Source organism: Cyanistes caeruleus, chromosome 22, assembly GCF_971803275.1.
Source record: "Cyanistes caeruleus chromosome 22, bCyaCae1.hap1.1, whole genome shotgun sequence".
Taxonomy (NCBI): Eukaryota; Metazoa; Chordata; class Aves; order Passeriformes; family Paridae; genus Cyanistes; species Cyanistes caeruleus.
Genome location: NC_141722.1, coordinates 426,531 through 443,766, shown reverse-complemented (window position 1 = coordinate 443,766; position 17,236 = coordinate 426,531). Strand labels below are relative to the sequence as shown.

At 56.5% G+C, this 17,236-nt stretch overlaps 2 protein-coding genes across 4 annotated transcripts; both read right to left on the bottom strand.

Annotated features, from left to right (window-relative positions):
* Positions 1-517: 517 nt before the first annotated feature.
* On the bottom strand, positions 518-5,692 carry DDOST (dolichyl-diphosphooligosaccharide--protein glycosyltransferase non-catalytic subunit). Its single transcript, XM_023940322.2, has 11 exons — positions 5,293-5,692; positions 4,371-4,481; positions 4,053-4,139; positions 3,723-3,826; positions 2,879-2,973; positions 2,462-2,555; positions 2,016-2,164; positions 1,601-1,748; positions 1,377-1,497; positions 1,119-1,225; positions 518-1,029 (listed from the first exon to the last, which is right to left on the bottom strand). The coding sequence occupies exons 1-11, from the start codon at positions 5,429-5,431 to the stop codon at positions 880-882; spliced, it is 1,305 nt and encodes a 434-aa protein (XP_023796090.2). The 5' UTR covers positions 5,432-5,692; the 3' UTR covers positions 518-879.
* Positions 5,542-17,225, bottom strand: LOC111945338 (SH2 domain-containing protein 5). Of its 3 annotated transcripts, XM_086860523.1 has the most exons (11): positions 17,065-17,225; positions 15,180-15,612; positions 13,933-14,157; positions 13,677-13,757; positions 13,492-13,566; positions 12,951-13,094; positions 12,666-12,872; positions 11,413-11,575; positions 11,222-11,324; positions 10,949-11,108; positions 9,816-10,123 (listed from the first exon to the last, which is right to left on the bottom strand). In XM_086860523.1, exons 3-11 carry the CDS (start codon positions 14,014-14,016, stop codon positions 9,920-9,922), a joined length of 1,221 nt encoding a protein of 406 aa, XP_086716649.1. In that variant the 5' UTR covers positions 14,017-14,157; positions 15,180-15,612; positions 17,065-17,225; the 3' UTR covers positions 9,816-9,919. The 3 variants fall into 3 exon arrangements, with proteins under 3 accessions (XP_086716651.1, XP_086716650.1, XP_086716649.1); XM_086860524.1 differs by lacking the exons at positions 9,816-10,123; positions 10,949-11,108 and adding exons at positions 5,909-6,354; positions 8,548-8,656 and having other exon boundaries at positions 15,180-17,225; XM_086860525.1 differs by lacking the exons at positions 9,816-10,123; positions 10,949-11,108; positions 12,951-13,094; positions 15,180-15,612; positions 17,065-17,225 and adding exons at positions 5,542-5,805; positions 8,548-8,656 and having other exon boundaries at positions 13,933-14,111.
* Between the last annotated feature and the right edge of the window lie 11 nt (positions 17,226-17,236).

The window sequence follows — 17,236 nt, the reverse complement described above, 5'->3', positions numbered from 1 at the left end:
CCCCGCCCCCTCCCCGCGCCGGCACGTGGGCGGGGCCAGAGGGGCCCGGAGGTCACCGCCGGACCCCCGTCCCCAGGGCCCCACCGGGCTCCACCGCGTCCCTACCGGGCCCCACCGGGCTCCACTGCTCCTAGGTGTCCCCCGGGGGTCCTGTGACCCACCCTGGGTGTCCCTGTGTCCCAAATATCCCCATAGATCCCTGCACCCCACCCTCTGCCCCCCAAGGTCCCATCACCTTCTTCATCTTTTTATTCACTGGTACCTCTGACCCCATCATTTCTCCTCCTTCCATGTCAAAACAGCCCAGGTCCACCCCAAAAGCCACTCTCACTCCATCTCACAGCTCTCCCCCCTTTAGCTCCTCCACTTCACTTCTTCCAGCTTTTTTTTCCCCCTAGACCTCTCAGTGTGCACTTGGGGGTGATCCCTGGCCCTGCTGAGCCTTTGGTGAGTCCCTCAGTGTTTGCATTCAAATGCATTCAAATGCCCCATGGCATTAATTCACCTTGCTCCCATCCAGAGTGAGAGGAACAAGACTTTATTTTGAACTGGGAGTTAATCTGCAATCCAAATCATTCCAACCTAACTCCAATCCAAATCATTCCAACCCAAATCATTCCCACAGTGGAGCAAAGCAAACATCACAACTCATCAGTAAACACTGGAAGCGTCTGGTCCTGGGTTTGGAGACGCTTTGGCAACAGAATCTCCCCCCAAAATTTAATTTTCATTCTCAGTAACCTCCCAGGTGTAGAAATAAAAAAGACCCAATGCAGCCCCACAGCGCATCCGGAACCCAGCAGTCCTCACACGGATCCACGGGAGGCTCTGAGCACTGCCCAGCCCTCCTGGAGCCAGGAAAAGGCTCCCACGGGGAGCTCAGTCAGATTTCTCCTTCTCCTTCATGTGCAGGAAGACAATGCTGAACATGAAGAGGCCGACCATCATGGAGAAGGCGCCGGCATAGTAGGGGTACGCCGAGGGGATGAATCGCTCGTACTGCGTGTGCTGGAGGGGACGCACCGACACCTGGCAGGGGACAGAGCAGCCCTTGCAGTCCAGCAGCCTGGGGCAGCCTTTCCTCCTGGGACAGGGTGGGATTCACTCCCCAGGCTTACCTGTGTGGAGGAGTAGAGGTGGGTGTATCCCAGCCGGTTGTAATCCACCTTGAACTGGAACACGCCGTAGACGTCCGGCAGCTTGAACTGCACGCTGTATTTGCCACCTGGGGGAGAGACGGGGTGACGCTGAAGGGACACGAGAAGCTGTACAAGTGACAACACCCCCAGTGTGGGGCCAGGGCAGCGATGGGGACCCCCTGTTCCTCTTGAGGGGGACCCCCTGCTCCTCTGGAGCGGAACCTGACGGGGCCCTACCGTTCCTCTTGAGGAAGGTGCGCACGAAGGGGTCGATGCGCACGAACTCCAGCTGGATGTCGTCCCCATTGAAGGGCACCCACTTGCCGTCAGCGAGCTTCTCGATCACAATGCTGTACTCCTGGCACAAATTAACCAGCGATGCCTGAAGATGAGTCTCAGCCCACCCCAAGCTCCAGCGTTCCCCAGCGCCTGTCCCCGCCCCGCCAGGCTGGCAGCCTCACCACGAGGTCGGTGACGGTGTAGGCGTTGGGCGGTGCCAGCTCCCCGACTCGGTGGTGGGACACGGCGCCCACGCGCAGAACCCCTTCCTCCTTGAACACCCAGCGGGACAGGGCCACGGCCAGCTCGTAGTTACCTGTCTGGGAGTACCTGCGGAACAAGGGAGGCTGAGACAGCCGAGAAAATACCCCACAAACACGGTTTGTGCTGTTGTGACAGCAACACAAACTGAGCTGAGGTTAAAGGAAGCAGCTGCTTTCCAAAGCGCTTTGTTCTGCAACAGCACAGGACGTGTCACCCCAATTCAATTCAGGGTTTCTGCTCTTTCCCAAAACACAAACAGTTGTTGCCGGTTTCCCAGGACTTGGGTCCTCAGAGCGCTCCCCAAACATTCCTCAGCCAGGGAAGCCAACGCACCTCTTGGAGCCAGGAGTCGCTTTCTGCACAGCAGAATTGAAGAAGGCGTCGCTGAAGAAGTCGAGGGAGCCGCTGAAGACGACGCGGGCGTTGTTGCGCGCCTGCAGCCCCGCGATCAGCAGCGTGTTCTTCCCCACCGCGTGCGGGTACTGCAGAGCAACGGGGGAACAGAAAGAGGAGTTTGCTGGGGGATGGGACAGCCTGGCTGTAGTAGCACCAGCTGTAGTTAAGGAGTAACCATGAAGCTGAGAAAAAGCAGGACAGGATAGGATTGGATTCTGACAGCATTCTGAGAGGAAGGCGACATCAGAAAGCACCCAACAGCCCAACCCTTTCAAAATCAATCAGGACATAAAACACTCCAGGATTTTCACAAGCAGCTGAAGTTAGAGGGACTAAACTGTGGAAGCACAGCTCAAAACAGGAGAGAAAGGAAGGGGACATACCTGGGTGATGGGCTTATCTGGGAAGAAAGAGTAGGAAGTGGAAGAGCCAGTCAGGATATCCAGCACCAGTGGGTTGTCAGGATCAGCCACCATCCTTGCAGGGAAAGCCACGGTGAGCAGCACCAACACCCCCAGGGTCCCCACACCCAGAGGAATGTGAACCCATCTGTCCAACCCCATGGACCTTCTCACCCTTCTACCTGCTAAGAAACTAAATATTTCCTCCACTATTTTATTAGGAACTACTCTTGAGTCAACAACTAAACTACTTTGGAGGATTTCCTTCCATTTTTTGTTTGAAATCAAGAAAGATTTGTTAAGCTCACATTAAGAGTCCCAAGTGGCTGACCCCATGCTCACCTCACAGCAACACCACAAGTTCAACCCTCTTCCCCCACCTGAGCCCCTGCTGCTCACCCAACTCCTCGGAACAGGATGGGGTTCAGTGCTGCTTTCCCCACAATGGTCGGGGCCTTCAGCAGGTTCTCGGTGTCGGCCACGATGAGCGTGTGCTGGGGAAACGAGAGAGGTGAGCTGGGGTCTAATGACAAACAACAGCTTCTCAGTTAAAAGGTAACTGTATTTTTACAGACAACTACAACTACTGGATCAATGTTGTAGTTCAATTAAAAAGCAAAACAACAGCATTTTTGTGCTTATGATCAAAACTGATCCTCAAGGAAATACAAACTGCCACTTGATAAAGCCAGTAACACCTCCAGTGTTTTACTTCCCTGTATTTAGCAACTTTCATCCTCAAACCAGGACAACACACACGTACCTACTGCTTCAACAATTTCCCTTAAACAAAACTTACCACAGTATATTTAGCTCAGACTTTAATATATGTTTTAATTTTAAACTGCTGGATTACACCAGGCAGGCAAAATTGTAGAAATATTTGTGTGCCTCTATACTGATCTGAAAATCTGGGACTATAAATCTCCCTTCTCACATCTGAAACGTTGCACTCGGTGTCTGACATGCTTCACCCTCAGGAGAAATTCCCCCCAGGCTTCAGAGGGATCCAGAATCAGCATTAATCACAATCCCATTGCCTGCACACCACCTGAAACCGGAGCCTGAAGGATCCTGCCAGCAGCAGACCTGAATGTGGCAACATGGATTATTTCCCACTTTCCTGGGAGAGAGGGAGAGAAGGGATAGAGGAAAAGTGGGAGCACAAGCACAGAGGATTCATCCCTAAAGCTTTGCACCCACTGCTCGTTAAAGCAGCCAGAAGAAGCAGGCAAAGCTGTACCTGGCCGGGGTCAGAAATGTCGTAGTTGTGGTGGTCGATGACCGTTGTCCTCTCCTCATCGAACTCGATCCCGCACTCGCTGCCCAGCTCCCGCAGGGGGTCACCTGCAGGGACACAGCACATTCTCTGTCACGAGACACAGAACCTCAAAAGTGACTTCAGATGAGTCTGTGAGCCCCAGGGAGCAACACAACCTCCCCAGCTAAATTCCCACTAAATCTTCCTGAAGGCATGGATCACCCGTCTCCTCCCAGAGCAAACCCTGAGCTGCAGGAGGAGCAGCTGCTCTGCTGCAGTGAATTCCTTCTCTGGAGCAACACCTGCACTCACCAATGTCTGAGCTGGCAGCGACGAGGACGCTGCCGCCGCCATCGATGAACGCAGTGATGGTCTCCACGTTGATGTTCCCACCAAAGTCTGAAAGTAAACGCCAAGAATTCATGGCTAGAGCTCTGAAATAACCCCCTGACAGAATTAAACCACAGAAAATCACTAAATCAACGTTAGAACCACCAATAAAGGCTGGGACGAAGCTGCAGTTTGCTACTGAGCATCTCCAAGTGTACAACCTAACTAAAATTTACAAAACAGCTGGAAATCCCCTTCCAAAAATGCCATCAAGCTCCAGTTGTCCCCCTCTGCACTTACCTTCTATGGATGGGGAGAAGATGATGAGGTTGTCGTACAGGAATTCCCCATATTTTATCAGGGACAGGCTGGAGTCATCCGCTGTCCGGAAGGTGAGGTCAAAGCCCCTGTCTGCAGGCAGGAGACAGAAGTGACAGCTTTGTGCATGCCATGAAACCACACATGGAGCAGGAAAACAGCAGCAGGAAACAGAGGTTTCTTTCCCCAGTGAAGAAGCATTTTGGAAAAACTGGCTTAGGGGCTTTTTAAGAGCAGCACCTGAGAGTTCCCACATAAAGCCAAGGCGTGGATCCCCTGAAGAGCCCTGATGCCAAAGGATGCCCCACTGCCGCCCATCAACCAGGGACTGATGCTGCAGGGGACCTCCACAGCTGGGAAAACAACCTCATTCTGACCAGAAGATCCAAGCAGCCTCCCCTCACCCTCCAGGGAACCTCAATCTCCTCCCTCAGACTGGAACAGCGTTCCCCATTTTCTCCCTCTGCTTGGCCAGGGGACCCCTGACATCTCCCCCTGCCCCAGGGAGCCCCCGGTCTCCTCCCTTGGCTTGGGGTGACCATGGAACCCCAACAGCTCCCCCTCACAATCTCCTCCTTCAGCCTGACGTGGGGACACAAACAACCCTCATCCAGGCACAGAGTCTCCATCACCTCCCACACACTGACCAGGAGACCTCAAACCCCCATTCTTCCCTCAGAGGACCCCGATCTGCTCCTCCACTCCGACATGGGAACCCCAAACAGCCCCCTCTCCCCTAGGGGACCCTCATCTCTCCCCGATCCTGACCAGAGTCCAAACACGCCCCCTCCCAGCAAGGGGACTCCAATCTCCTCCCTCGGCCTGACCCGAAGACCCCAGACATCCCCTTTTCCCTCAGAGAACCCCAACCCCTCCCGGGATCCCCCCGCGGCCCGCTCTGTACCCGCGAGGCTGCGGAAGAACATTGAGTGCGTGTCCCGCAGGTTCCCGTTCTCCAGCAGCACCAGCGTGCGGGGCCCCGCCTCAGCGCCCGCCGCCAGCACCGCCAGGAGCCCGCACACAACCACAGCGCCCGCCGCCATCTTGCGCCCGGTACCGAACTACCTCACAGGCGGGTAGCCTCCAGCCAATCAGCGCCAGAGCTGAGCAGCCTCCAGCCAATCAGCGCCAGAGCCGAGCAGCCTCCAGCCAATCAGCGCCAGAGCCGAGCAGCCTCCAGCCAATCAGCGCCAGACAGTTCCGCTACGCCGCACGGAGCGCATGCGCCGTCGCGCCCCATGGCGGCCGCTGCCGCGACTCGGCTGCAGTCGCAGTCATGCCGGACAAGGGAGTGCACCTGATGCAGCAGCTGCTGGCAGAGCCTCAGGTTTTGTTCCTGGCGCTGGGCGGTCCCCAGGGGATCCATCTTTTCCAGCCCAAACTGCACCTGCAGGCCGTTGATCTCGGCAGCCTGGAGCTGGACACGGAACATCAGCGTTACAAGGCACAGAGACCGAGAAATACGACAAGCACAGGAATTTGCCAGACAAAGACAACAAGGATGTCTAGAAATCCATATCTACGCTCACAAAATGCTCTTTAAAACCTTTGTTCTGTGTAATTTATATATAAACTCTTACTTAAATAAGCACTGGATATAGCTGACACCTGCAGGGGTGCAGAGGCAGCCGCAGCTTCTCTGGGCACCCCGTGCCAGGGGAGAGGATTCTTCTCCTGGAGCCACAATCATTTGGGATGTGAACTGGGGTGGGATGGTGGGTGAGCACACAGACCCTGTGCCCTGCCAGCCCCAGCCCCAGGGGAGCCATGGGCAGTGCAGATTCCGTGCTGGGGTGAAGATGGAGTGGAGGAGCCCTCACTGAGGTGAAGGTGGAGCAGAGGAGCCCTCAGTGATGATCAGCTGTCCATGATCATCAGTGATGTCCATCAGCTGCAAACACCGGGCCACGCTGTGCACAGTGTGCAGCCTCCTCATGGCCACCCCCTGCTCCGGGTGCTCCTTCAGCTGCCAGCAGGACAACAAACAGAACAAGAGGCACTGAAACCCTGGGAAACGACACCGGGAATGGCCCAGGAGTTCAAGGGCTACGTGAAATTAAACTGCAGTGTAAGAAAAGCACATCGGACTGCCAGCAAAAAGCCTCGTTTCTGAAGGAGGAATAAAAACCACAGATAAAGAGGGAACCACCTTCATGGCTCAAACAATGCAAGTTAAGAGTTGCTGATTGATTCAGACATCCCCTAGGCCATGAGGAACCCAGCTTCTATCCACCCTCCACCTTCTCTATTATTAAGCTGCATATTTTAAACAAGAATCAAAATACATCTCACCTATTATGGCAAAGGCTCCAAGATCTCCTCAGTCATAGAAAGCTTTTTTTAATATCAAAGCACAGATACAATATTCCCAGATATTGTTCCCAGTGCTTTGCTGAACTCCCTGCTCTGAGTGGGTGGCTTGAGCTCACTGACAACATTCCCAAAGTACCACCTGTCACACACAGGTGAACTGTCACCATTTTTCTCCAGAAGAATTAATTTTAAATGAACAAAAATTCTATTTGGGACAGAGCATTAAATACATACAGAATGTTAATAAGCAATGGAAATATCCAAAATTTTGAGTTACCCATCAAACCTACATAAAAAATAGAAAATAATCCAGAGATCCCTGCACTCCTACACTAGCCCCCTCCACACTGGGAATTTTAAATGAGCTGAATTAATTTTCCACAGCTCTGTTACACCCCACATCTGCTAAGTTCATCACCAAAACTATCTTTATCATGTCAGCTGGGATATCAAGATACGGTTGTCATGATGGAGCAACAGAGATCACATTTGGCACTGTGACTTCCAAAGAGGAGGCTCAGATACTTCAGTGATGTTCACAAGAAATGATGTAAAATAGTGTTTGCTGTTAAAAAAATCCCACAGAACAGAGCAAAAGGAGCTGAAAACTTCAGCGGGTGGGATTTATTCTCGTTGCAAGTCACGATGCCCGGGATGAATCCAGGTACAGTCAGAGGCAGAGTTCACACACTGTGACTGTCTGTGCTACTGAGAACCCCAGGACTGGCCTGGCTGTGTTTGGGGGTGTTGCAGAGTCCCTGAGAACACCTGGCCAAGAAGAACATGGCTGTAGACACTGAGGTGAAAGGGAATGAGCAAAAATGGGATTCCGTGGGGAACTGGGGGACTCAGAGGAATGCAGTGGGGCAGCCTGGAATTTGTTTCCACAGGACACAGACCCTCAAGTATTCAGTGGAGGCAGCAACAGGCAGCATGACAGAGTTACCCTGGAAACTGCTCTGCCCAGCTCCTGCCCTCCCAGTGCCAACTGCGTCACCATGGAAACCCGTGCCACCGCAGATGTGGAACAAAGGATGGGAAACTGCAGCAAGAAGTCCCCTTCTCCCACTCTCCCTCTGCAGAAGACAGGCAAAGCATGCTTGGAACATGGAACAGAGAGGGGTTTGCCTGCCTTAAAGCCAGAAACCTGTTAGAAATATCTGCCCTGCAAGGCAGTTTGGGTCTCTTGCCATCCCAGGGCATCACAAGGTGCTACTGCCTTGGTTTTATACGCAAGGGCAGTCCTGCAAGGAAGTAAATTGGGACAGGAGATTTCTAGTTGCCTCCAGGAATACATACAAAAGGATCTGCAAAGCCACCAAGAGGTAAATTTTATAAAGATCAGCCCCCTGAGTAGGATTTTGGAAGAGTTTACCCTCCTGTGGTCCTGTAAATGTCACATGTGCTCCCATGGAGAGTAAGATCTGCTGTGTGCCCTCTAAACCTTTTTGGTTTAGGCAGATAAAAAGATCATCTATGGCTCCCCTAGATCAAACATTTACAAGGCCCAGAATCCTCTTGCTTTAGAGACGAGCATGACATGAAGAGGATGAGAAAGAAATTGCCCAATGAACACTTTATTCTATCCTTGTCCAGTAAAGTATTTTCACAGAGTTGCTGCTGAGCTCCCAGCCACTTTCACATGGGATACACTGGACATGTCTCCAAGTGCATCCTGCTCCTAAGCTTTCACTACAGTACCTCTCAGCTTCCATACTCCTCATGGAACTTCATATTCTGGCACTCAAGCTTCTGACAGAGACCTTTGTTGCTCTTCTGTAAGTCATAGTAACATCCACCTGAGCTAATTAAAGCACTTAATTAAGAGACGTTGAGCCCACCTCACCTCCAGCTTCTGCTTGGTGTCAGCTCCTAGAAGGTGTCTGATGTCCTCACTGTAGATGCCCAGGTAGGAGGCAGGAAGCCTGCAGCTGGAAGCTGGTACTTTCAGCACACTGCACAGCACAGGGAGGATTTGGGGTGAGGCTGCAGAGCACAGGGAGCCTCTCCCACAGCTGGGTGCTCACCACCCTTCAGCACCTCATCCAACCTCCCCTGGTAATTAATTCCAGGTGGAACCACTCAAACACGCACTGCAAGGGACTTTTGGTCCTTCCACACCTGAAGTGCACAAGATCATTTGGGATGAGGGTGCAGTTCACCTGCCTGTGGACAGGCCTCAGCTGAAGGATGAGAAGCAGTGCTCCCCAGACCTGTCCCCATTCACACTCCATGCCATCAGCACTCACTTCTTGGGACAGAAAGACCAAAGCCTTTCTAGCACTTACCCCTCCCTGGGGGTACGCAGGGGAAGGACCCCAGAGCCAGGGGGGCTGGGGGAGAAAGGGAAAGTGTGGAGAAAAAGAGCTGGGGAGGGATGCAGGGAAAGGGGGAAGCTGGGAACAAGTCTGAGGGGGAATGTCGGGGACAGGAAACCTGAGGGGGTTTGTGAGTGAGACCCTGAGAGGAAGGTGAAGGGCGCGAAGTCCAAGGCTAAGAAACGCAGAGGTAACTTCAGGGAGCCGAGACACGGCCAAAAGGGTCTGAGCGAGGAAAAGCTGAGGCGAGCCCGGCGGTGCCGCGCTGGCCGGGGGGCGCGCACGGAGCCCTGAGGGGACACCACGCAGGCGGCCCCGCGCATGCGCGAGTGACCCCACGGGGCCACCATAGCGACCGGGGCCGCACCGGAACAGAGGCCCCGCCGCGGGCGGGCCGGGGCGCGCGCACGCGCGGTGGGGGCGCACGAGGGTGCGCGTGCAAGGAGGGGTCGTGAGGGCACGGAGGGGTGCAGGAGGGGTGCAGGAGGGCACGCTCGTGTGCAGGAGGGCACGCACGGGTGCAGGAGGGCACGCTCGTGTGCAGGAGGGCACGCACGGGTGCAGGAGGGGTGCAGGAGGGCACGCTCGTGTGCAGGGGCCCATCAGTGCGTGCTGGCACCGGGGCCCGGCTGGGCCCCTGCTGTGGGAGCGAGGCTCAGTGAAGGCCCGTGGGTGCCCGAGGGAGCGCGTGCTGCAGCCGAGCCAGCGCACGAGTGTGCGGTGCCTCGTGCAGGGCTGCGGGTTCACGGGGTGTGAGCACACGCGTGTGCGCAGCCAGCAGAGCCCCGCTCCGGGTACACGAGAGCCTTTATTGCGGGAGCAGCGGGGCTAAGGCAGGCGCGGCAGCGAGTTAAAGCTGGGGGGGGCCGGGGGACAGCCGTGCACGGGGAGCGGCCCGGGCTACCCCCGCTCGTGCTGCGCCCCGGTGGGGGCGGCGGGGGCCCAGGCGGCCTCCCCCGCCCCGGCGCCGGCCTCGCTGCCGGGGTCCCGCTCCTCATAGCCGGGGTTGCGTCGGCCGGGGGCCAGGCGGCAGAAGCAGCCCCCCGGTGGCCCGGAGTAGTGGGCCAGGAGGGCGGCCACGCTGGCGAACTCGGCGTTGGAGTGCTGCCGTCGGGAGAGAAGGGAGAGGTGAGCCTCCCATGCAGGCTGTGCCCACACACCCCTGCACCCCAGAACTGAGTGCATGCAGCAAATCCCTGCGTGCCCGTGTGCCAGCACACCCACACACCTCACACAGCCCTGGGATCTGCACCAGGTACCCACGGAGCCAAGCCACCCACGCAGCACGGCACAGGTGAAGGCGTGAGTCCAATGCAGCCGTGCATGCAGCGCACCCCTGAGCGGGACAGTGCCTGTGCCAGATACACCCACAGATCAAAGGCACCCTGACCTGCCTGGTGGATCAAATGCACAGCAGTGCACTTGTGTATCACATACCTGTGATGCATTACTGCACCCAAAACTCACGTGTGTTACACACTGAAGGGTGGATGCTCCAGTGCACCCACATCCAGCAGTACCTGTATGCCATGCTCAGATGCAGCTGTGCCCCAAGGCACCCATGGGTCAATGTGCCCATGCACACACACCCCTGTGTGCACCCACCTGCGCCTGAGCCCACCCTGGTGCATCCCTGCAGCCATGCACAAGCACACCAAAGTGCACTTACACGGCGCATTAAGTGCATGCACACAGCAGTGCCTCCCTGTCCTGATGCCCCAATGCGCCGGTGCATCAAGGTACAAATGCACTTACAGAGCACCCATGCATGGCTGGTCCAAACACACACAGAGTAAATGTGTGTACACACCAGTGCAGCCATGCGTGGACACACCAAATGCACTTCATCAGCGCACCCATGCAGCAAGGCACAACACAGCAGCGCAGGGATGCACAGATGGAGCACATGCACTCACACCCCAGCCTCACCTCCACGCAGAACCTGCCCTGGTGTGTCCTGAGCAGGCCGTAGGACACGACGCCGCAGGGCGCCCGCACCCACAGGCACCAGCGCTTGGGCAGCCCGGGCTCGGGGCGCAGCAGGAAGGCACCGGGCACATCCTGCCGCAGCAGCGCGACCCCGGCGGCCCTGGGGACGAGGCAGCGGTGGGGCCGTGGGTGCCGACAATTGGGTGCTCGCACATAGACACACTCACACTGCACACACTCACACCACACACAAACACACTCACACACACTCACCTGGCGATACCAGCGAAGGACCACACGCTCTCGGCAAGGACGCTCTCGTTTTCGGGCAGGAAGGCCAAACTCCTCATCCCTTTGCTTTCCCCTCCTGCCGCTGCTGCGGGAGCCCGTTATTCCCCTCTTCGCTCCCAAACACCCGTGGGGTGCTGTGTATCCCCGTGCCTCAGTTTCCCCCCAGCACTCACCGGTGTCGCGGGGCTGCTGGTGGAGCTGTCCCTCGGCCCCGCAGTCGCGGTAGGCTCCCGAGCGCAGCACTTTGCTCCGGATGGCTTTCTTGCGCACCAGCACCGGGGAGCAGTAGGGATTCCCCGGGCGCCAGGCTCTGCTCTCCACCTCCTGCCGCCGGTCCTGGGGGATGGACAGGCTGTGAGAGTGCCCGGGGGGCTCTGATTGTGGGGAATGTCCCAACACCAGCCAGAAAAATGCTGTCCAAAAGATGAGACACCAAAAAAGCTATGCAAAACACCATGCCAGGAAAAAAAAAAAGTAGTGCAAAACACCTTGGAGAAAATGCAGTGCAGAACATGGTGTGCAGAAGAAATGCCATGCAGAACACCGTGGAAAAATGCCATGCAAAAAATCACCGTGCTGTGCAAAAACACAGTGCAAAAAGATCTGTGAAAAATGTTAAAATATCAAAATGAAAACCAGTAAAAATGCTCAGCAAGGAATGCCACACCAAAAGAGCCATGCAAGCCACCGTGCAAAAAGTGCCATGTAAAAAAGTTACAAGAAATAATGCTGTGTAAAAAAAGTTATACAAAAACGTATCATGGAAAGAGAGTGCTGTGAGAAAACACCAAGGCAAAAATGCACTCCTGTAAAACCTCCTGTAAAATCACTGTAAATAATAGCGGTTCAAATTGGCCAACGCCAAACACCAGGCAGGAAAGACCCTCAAGGAAGGGCCCTGCAAAGTGTGAGCCTCAAAATACCGTGCAAGGAAAGGTTGTGCAAAACTCTGCACACACACCCCCGTGCAAAGAAAGGCTCCACGAGGAGGAAACGCAAGGAAACACCACGCAAGACACCAGTGATGTGTGATGTGACAATGTGCTGCTCAAATTCAAGAAAAGGCCGCACAAGAGCTGCCTGGGAACACGCTGCACAAAAACCCCTGTGCTAAAAGCACCGTACACAGAGTGCTGCGAAAGAAACGGGGCCAGGAGCTGGACTTCGGTGAACCTCGAGGGTCCTTTTCAGCTCAGAATATTCTGTGAAGGCTCTGCAGAGGAAAAGCCAGGCGAGGCCTGCGCACAACAGGCCATGCCAGAGCACTCATGCCAAGTGGCCAGCAAGGAGACAGCGTGTGAGAATCGCAGGTGTGAGAATCGCAGGTGTGAGAATCGCAGGTGTGAGAATCGCAGGTGTGAGAACACCGTGCACACAGACGAGCAAAGGAGCAGCAGCCTGGGGAGGGCAGGGCAGGGGCACCTACCCCGGTGCCGGTGCCGAGGCCGCCGGGCGCGGGCAGGCGCCGGAAGGACACGAGGGCGTTGACATTTCGTGACACCTCCTCGGGGTTGAGGGGCTCCCACAGCACCCCCGGCCCCGGGAGCTCCCCCTCGGCCGCCTGCTCCTCGGGGTGCGCCAGGAGATAGCAGAGCTGGAAGGAGCGGCAGAGGAGGAGGTGCAGGGTCTGGACCTGGGGGAGGCAAAATGCAAATATTAAATATAATAATAATGATGGTGTTTTGGGGACGTGGGGGGGTTGGGTCACCACCTCTCCCGGGAGCCCCACGAAGAGGTGGCAGAAGAGGGTGCTGGGGGGGCTGTGGGGGTTGCGGGCCACGAAGGCGAACTGGCGGTCGGGGAGCCTCCAGGTGCTGTACAGGATCCGGCGCACTGCATGTGCCATGAGCAGCGTCTGCAGGATGGGGAGGGGGTCAGGGGCACCCAGCACCTGGGGCCCCCACAGTGGGACCCCTGTTTGCACACACGAAACAGCTTCTCAAGAGAAAAGCAATGCTCAGAGAAGTACAGCTCCCCCAGGCACCTTTCCAGCCACACTGACACCTCCCCAGCATTCCTGACCCCGCTCCCTAGCACCCGTGACCTGCCAACCCCAACTCCTCAGACCCTGACCCTCCTCCCCAGCACCCCTGGCCCCTCCCAGCATCCCTGACTCTTGTCCCCAGCACTGCTAAGCCTCCTTCCCAGCACCCCTGACCCTCCCAACACCCCTACAACACCCGACTTCCCTGCTCAGCCCCCCTGAGCCCAAGCAACCCATCCCTATCCCCCCGACCCTCTCATCCCCCTACCTCCCCATCAGCACTGTAGACCTTCAGGCCCTGCAGGCTGAACCTCAGCACCACCGGCCTCCTCCTGGGACAGTCCTGTTGGGGTAAAAGTGCCATTGGGGGTCTGGGCTGTGTCTCCTGTGAGTGCCCCGATTATTTGGGGTCCCCTGTGTTTCCCAGCGAGGGGAGCAGTGGTAGATTCTGACCTTCAGCGTCCACAGCTGCTCCTCCAACTGCCCCGCTCGCTGCTGCAGGTCCAGCTCCTGCACTATGAAGGATCCCACGTACTGGGGGGAGCAAGAACCCCACCTGTGTGTCAGCAACAACCCCCACCATGGCCCCCCAAGGGCAGCAGGCCCACGCTGAGATGATGGTTTAGGGAGTCATCAGGATGCAATGACACCCAAATCTCATCTCGGGGTGTCACACACACCCCCCCTCCCCCTGCCATGGGTAAATCACCTCTGCTGGCTTGGTGACAGACCGGACTCGCTGCTGGGGGGCTGCAGGGTCCTGTCCCCGCCCATTGCCCGGCTTCTTCTTCATGGCAGCAGGCTTTGGGGGTGAAGGCTGGATCAGGATGGGGTTAAGCAACCCCGATGCCACATCTGAGTTATCCGGAGCCCTCCAGGGTGGTAGTGCTGGAGCAAGCAGGGGGAACCTGGCTCTGGCCCCCGATCACTGTCCCTGGGAGGAGGGAAGGGACAGACACAACCTGCTTCCCCTGACCGCTGTTTCCAGCCCGCTGAGCCCTGGGGAGCTGCTGCGGTCCCTGCACGGAGCTCCCCAAGTCCTGACGCCAATGCAGATGTCCCCAGGTCCCAGCCCCAGTAAAGTATTCCCAACCCCAACACAAGGGTTGCAGCATCCTGACCACATGGGTGATGTGGGGGTCCCCATCTGCTCCTGAGCTCCATGTCCCGGCTCCAAGCAGCGTGCACAGTTCCCACATCCTGATCCCGAAGGTGATGGATGCAGTGCCCACATTCCATCCCCAAATGAAACCCAAGCGATCCCTGCATGCCGAACACAAACTCTGGAGCCCAAGTGAGGTGCATGCAGTCCCACAGCCCGAACTCCAGCAAGGTTTTGGGGACCCCCCCACATCCTCCCCCTCCCATCCTCCATCCCACTTCCTGCCCGCCACAGCACCGAGACCCCTGGGGCTCTCCAAGGGTGATCCCACAACACCAGCGATGAGGGCAGCAGATTTGGGGGTGCTTTTTGGTCTAGAGCAGCCCCAGAGGAGTGCGCCAGACCCTTCTTCAGCCACCCCAAGGGGGCTCATGCTCCATCGCCCTCGGGCGGGCTGAGCTGCGCACCTCGCGTCACAGAGACCCCGCCGCAGCCGCCGGGCTGCGAACGCCTGAAAAGGGGGAGGGGGTCCGGCTGCCCCAGGCACATCTTAATGGTGATGGGGAGGGGTCCCTGCGGTGCTGCCTCCCCGTCACAAGCGCGGGTTGTTCCCTCTCCTTCCCGGCACAATTTGGGGGGTCTCCCCCCTCCCCCAGCCAATCCGCGGACAGGCAGCCCCCAAGCCCCGCCCCCCTTTTCCCACGCTTAATTTTTCAATGGACCCCCCCCAGCCCACCGGCCACTCTGGGGGTCCCCAAGGGAGGGATGCGGACCCCCCAAATTTAGGTGATGTGTGACACCAGGCACCAAGCATCCCTCAGGACCCCCCATCCCGCTGGACCCCCCCGGCTCACGGGCAGCTCTCGCTCGGATGTCTCCAGAGAAACGCAGGTGAAAAATTCCCGCTGCTCCGTCTCTCGGCCTCCGCCGGTTGTTTTCCCTTCGCCGGTGGCTCCTCCGGCAGCTCCGGCCGCGGCGCAGGGATGCTCGACCCGTGGGTGTCAGGCCCTCGCCGCCAGCCAGGCCGCGGCGATCCCGAGCCCAGGGAGCCCACGGAGCCCACGGAGCCCACGGCGGGCACGGGGCAGGCAGCAAACTCCCATTTCCTGCCTCCGATCTGCCCGCGATGAATCACCGCAATTTTCCTCCTCGGTTCTCTCCGTTTCTTGGAAGCGCCGGCGAGCAGGAACGCTCGCTCGGGATTTTGGAAAACGCGGCGGTAGCTGATTTTCTCTGCGCCTTTTTCCGTCTCCTCCGGCGTGCCCAGCAGAGCAGCGATTTCTAACCCTGACACGTACACACGTGGCTGCTCGCTCGCCACCCCCTGCCCTGATGCTCACACCCTTTTCACCCCAATTTCTACATTCCCTTTGGAGTTCCGCCCGCCGCTGCCTGCTTTTGCTGGGAAAAAAAATTAAGAGGGGTGGCTCTGGCCTCGCTGCAGAACAACCCCATAACCCAGAGGCTCCCCACACACTCCGGGCCTGCCCAAGGAAGCTGCCCCCAGTCCCAGGGATGAGTTTGGCTCCTGGAGTGGGAAAGCAGCAGGCTGGGGACGAGATGGGATCTAAACCCTGGCACTGCATCCAGAAATCCCTGCCTCATGCCCCAGCAATCCCAAGGGTGTCAGGAAAAGGGTTTGACCAGCAGCACCAGCTGCTTCAAGACCCCGTGAGCTGCAATGGCAGAGCCACCCGATCATCAGTAATGGAGGAACCGTATAAAAAAAGGAAAAAATAGGACAGATGGGGCTGAAGAAACAACATAACGGAGCCCAGTCTGGCCAGGAAGCGGAGACTGGGGAAGAGTGAGTGGCTGAGCCGGCACAAACCCTGCAGAAGGCGTTTGCTCTGCTGGCAATGAACATTTTCCCATTCAGTCCCAGTTACTGCTCCTGCTAAGAGAGAATCACTCCTTTGGATTTAATACAACCAACCCTGTGACTTTTTTTTGACTCAATGTGCAGAAATCACTTAATTCAAACCACAGCCATAGTCTGGTGATGACCAAGGTTTTGCCACAACTCTTAATTCAAGGTGCTCCTGCTTGGATGTGAGAAATCTGTGCCATCCAGAGCAGTGTTTTAACAAATACCCAGAGAGATTGTTGGTGTGGAAATGCCATTGGGAAGAGGGAGGTTGAAAAATACCCAGCACCTGAGCGAAGACACCTTGTCCCCATAAATATACTGGCACTGAGAAGCTTCTCTGATTCATCTCACCACAGTGCCAACAAACCCCATGGCTTCGGAACAAGCAGCCCCAGGAACAAGCCATTAACTAATGTTTCTAATTGCTTTACATCCCCGTGGATCATTCTTTGATCAGAGCTTTCACTCTGTTTCCCATCAGCTGTGATTTTTAACCTGCTGTTTGTACCCTTCTTACAGGGTTGGGAACAATTTAGGCCATTTCTACAGGAATTTTTTAACTCCCAGTTAGAGGTAGCACACAGCAGCTGAAAAGAATAAATTCAATGAAGCTTTTTTCTCCCTTTCTGTGTAATTCCCCTCCTCCCAGCTCTTTGCAGCAGCACGTTGGAGACTGTCAGGTCCCATTGGCATCGCTGCCCTGGGCATGGCAGAGCAGGGACGTGGTGAGATGTGCTCTGAAGGCAGGGGCTGCTCTGTTGAGCAGGGCTGGGGGAGTTTTCAGCTGGGTTTTTTTGTCCTCACTGATCACTGACAAGGGGAGAAGAGAACCAACAAGAGGTTCCAACAGAGCTTTCTTTCTCACTCACCTTTGTCTCCAGAGAAATCAGGGAAGAAAAAGGTCAGGAGCTGGTCCAGCTACAGAGCTTGGCAGTGGCTCAGGCTAAATCACGCTGGCTTTGAACAAAGATCTGCCTCTGCTGCAATCTGTGGTGACTGTATTCCCTCCTCTCTACCTTTCCAGAAGAAGCTGGGGCAAGG

Excerpts from the sequence above, each read along its gene's own strand:
- DDOST (XM_023940322.2), bottom strand. The coding sequence starts at position 5,431 with ATGGCGGCGGGCGCTGTGGTTGTGTGCGGGCTCCTGGCGGTGCTGGCG. Across the intron at positions 3,827-4,052 it reads CGCTGCCAGCTCAGACATTG|GTGACCCCCTGCGGGAGCTG; the intron begins GTGAGTGCAGGT and ends GTGTCCCTGCAG. Across the intron at positions 2,556-2,878 it reads ATCCTGTTCCGAGGAGTTGG|GATGGTGGCTGATCCTGACA; the intron begins GTGAGCAGCAGG and ends TTTCCCTGCAAG.
- LOC111945338 (XM_086860523.1), bottom strand. The coding sequence starts at position 14,016 with ATGAAGAAGAAGCCGGGCAATGGGCGGGGACAGGACCCTGCAGCCCCC. Across the intron at positions 12,873-12,950 it reads TCGTGGGGCTCCCGGGAGAG|GTCCAGACCCTGCACCTCCT; the intron begins GTGGTGACCCAA and ends TGCCTCCCCCAG. Across the intron at positions 10,124-10,948 it reads AGGGCAGGTTCTGCGTGGAG|CACTCCAACGCCGAGTTCGC; the intron begins GTGAGGCTGGGG and ends TCCCGACGGCAG.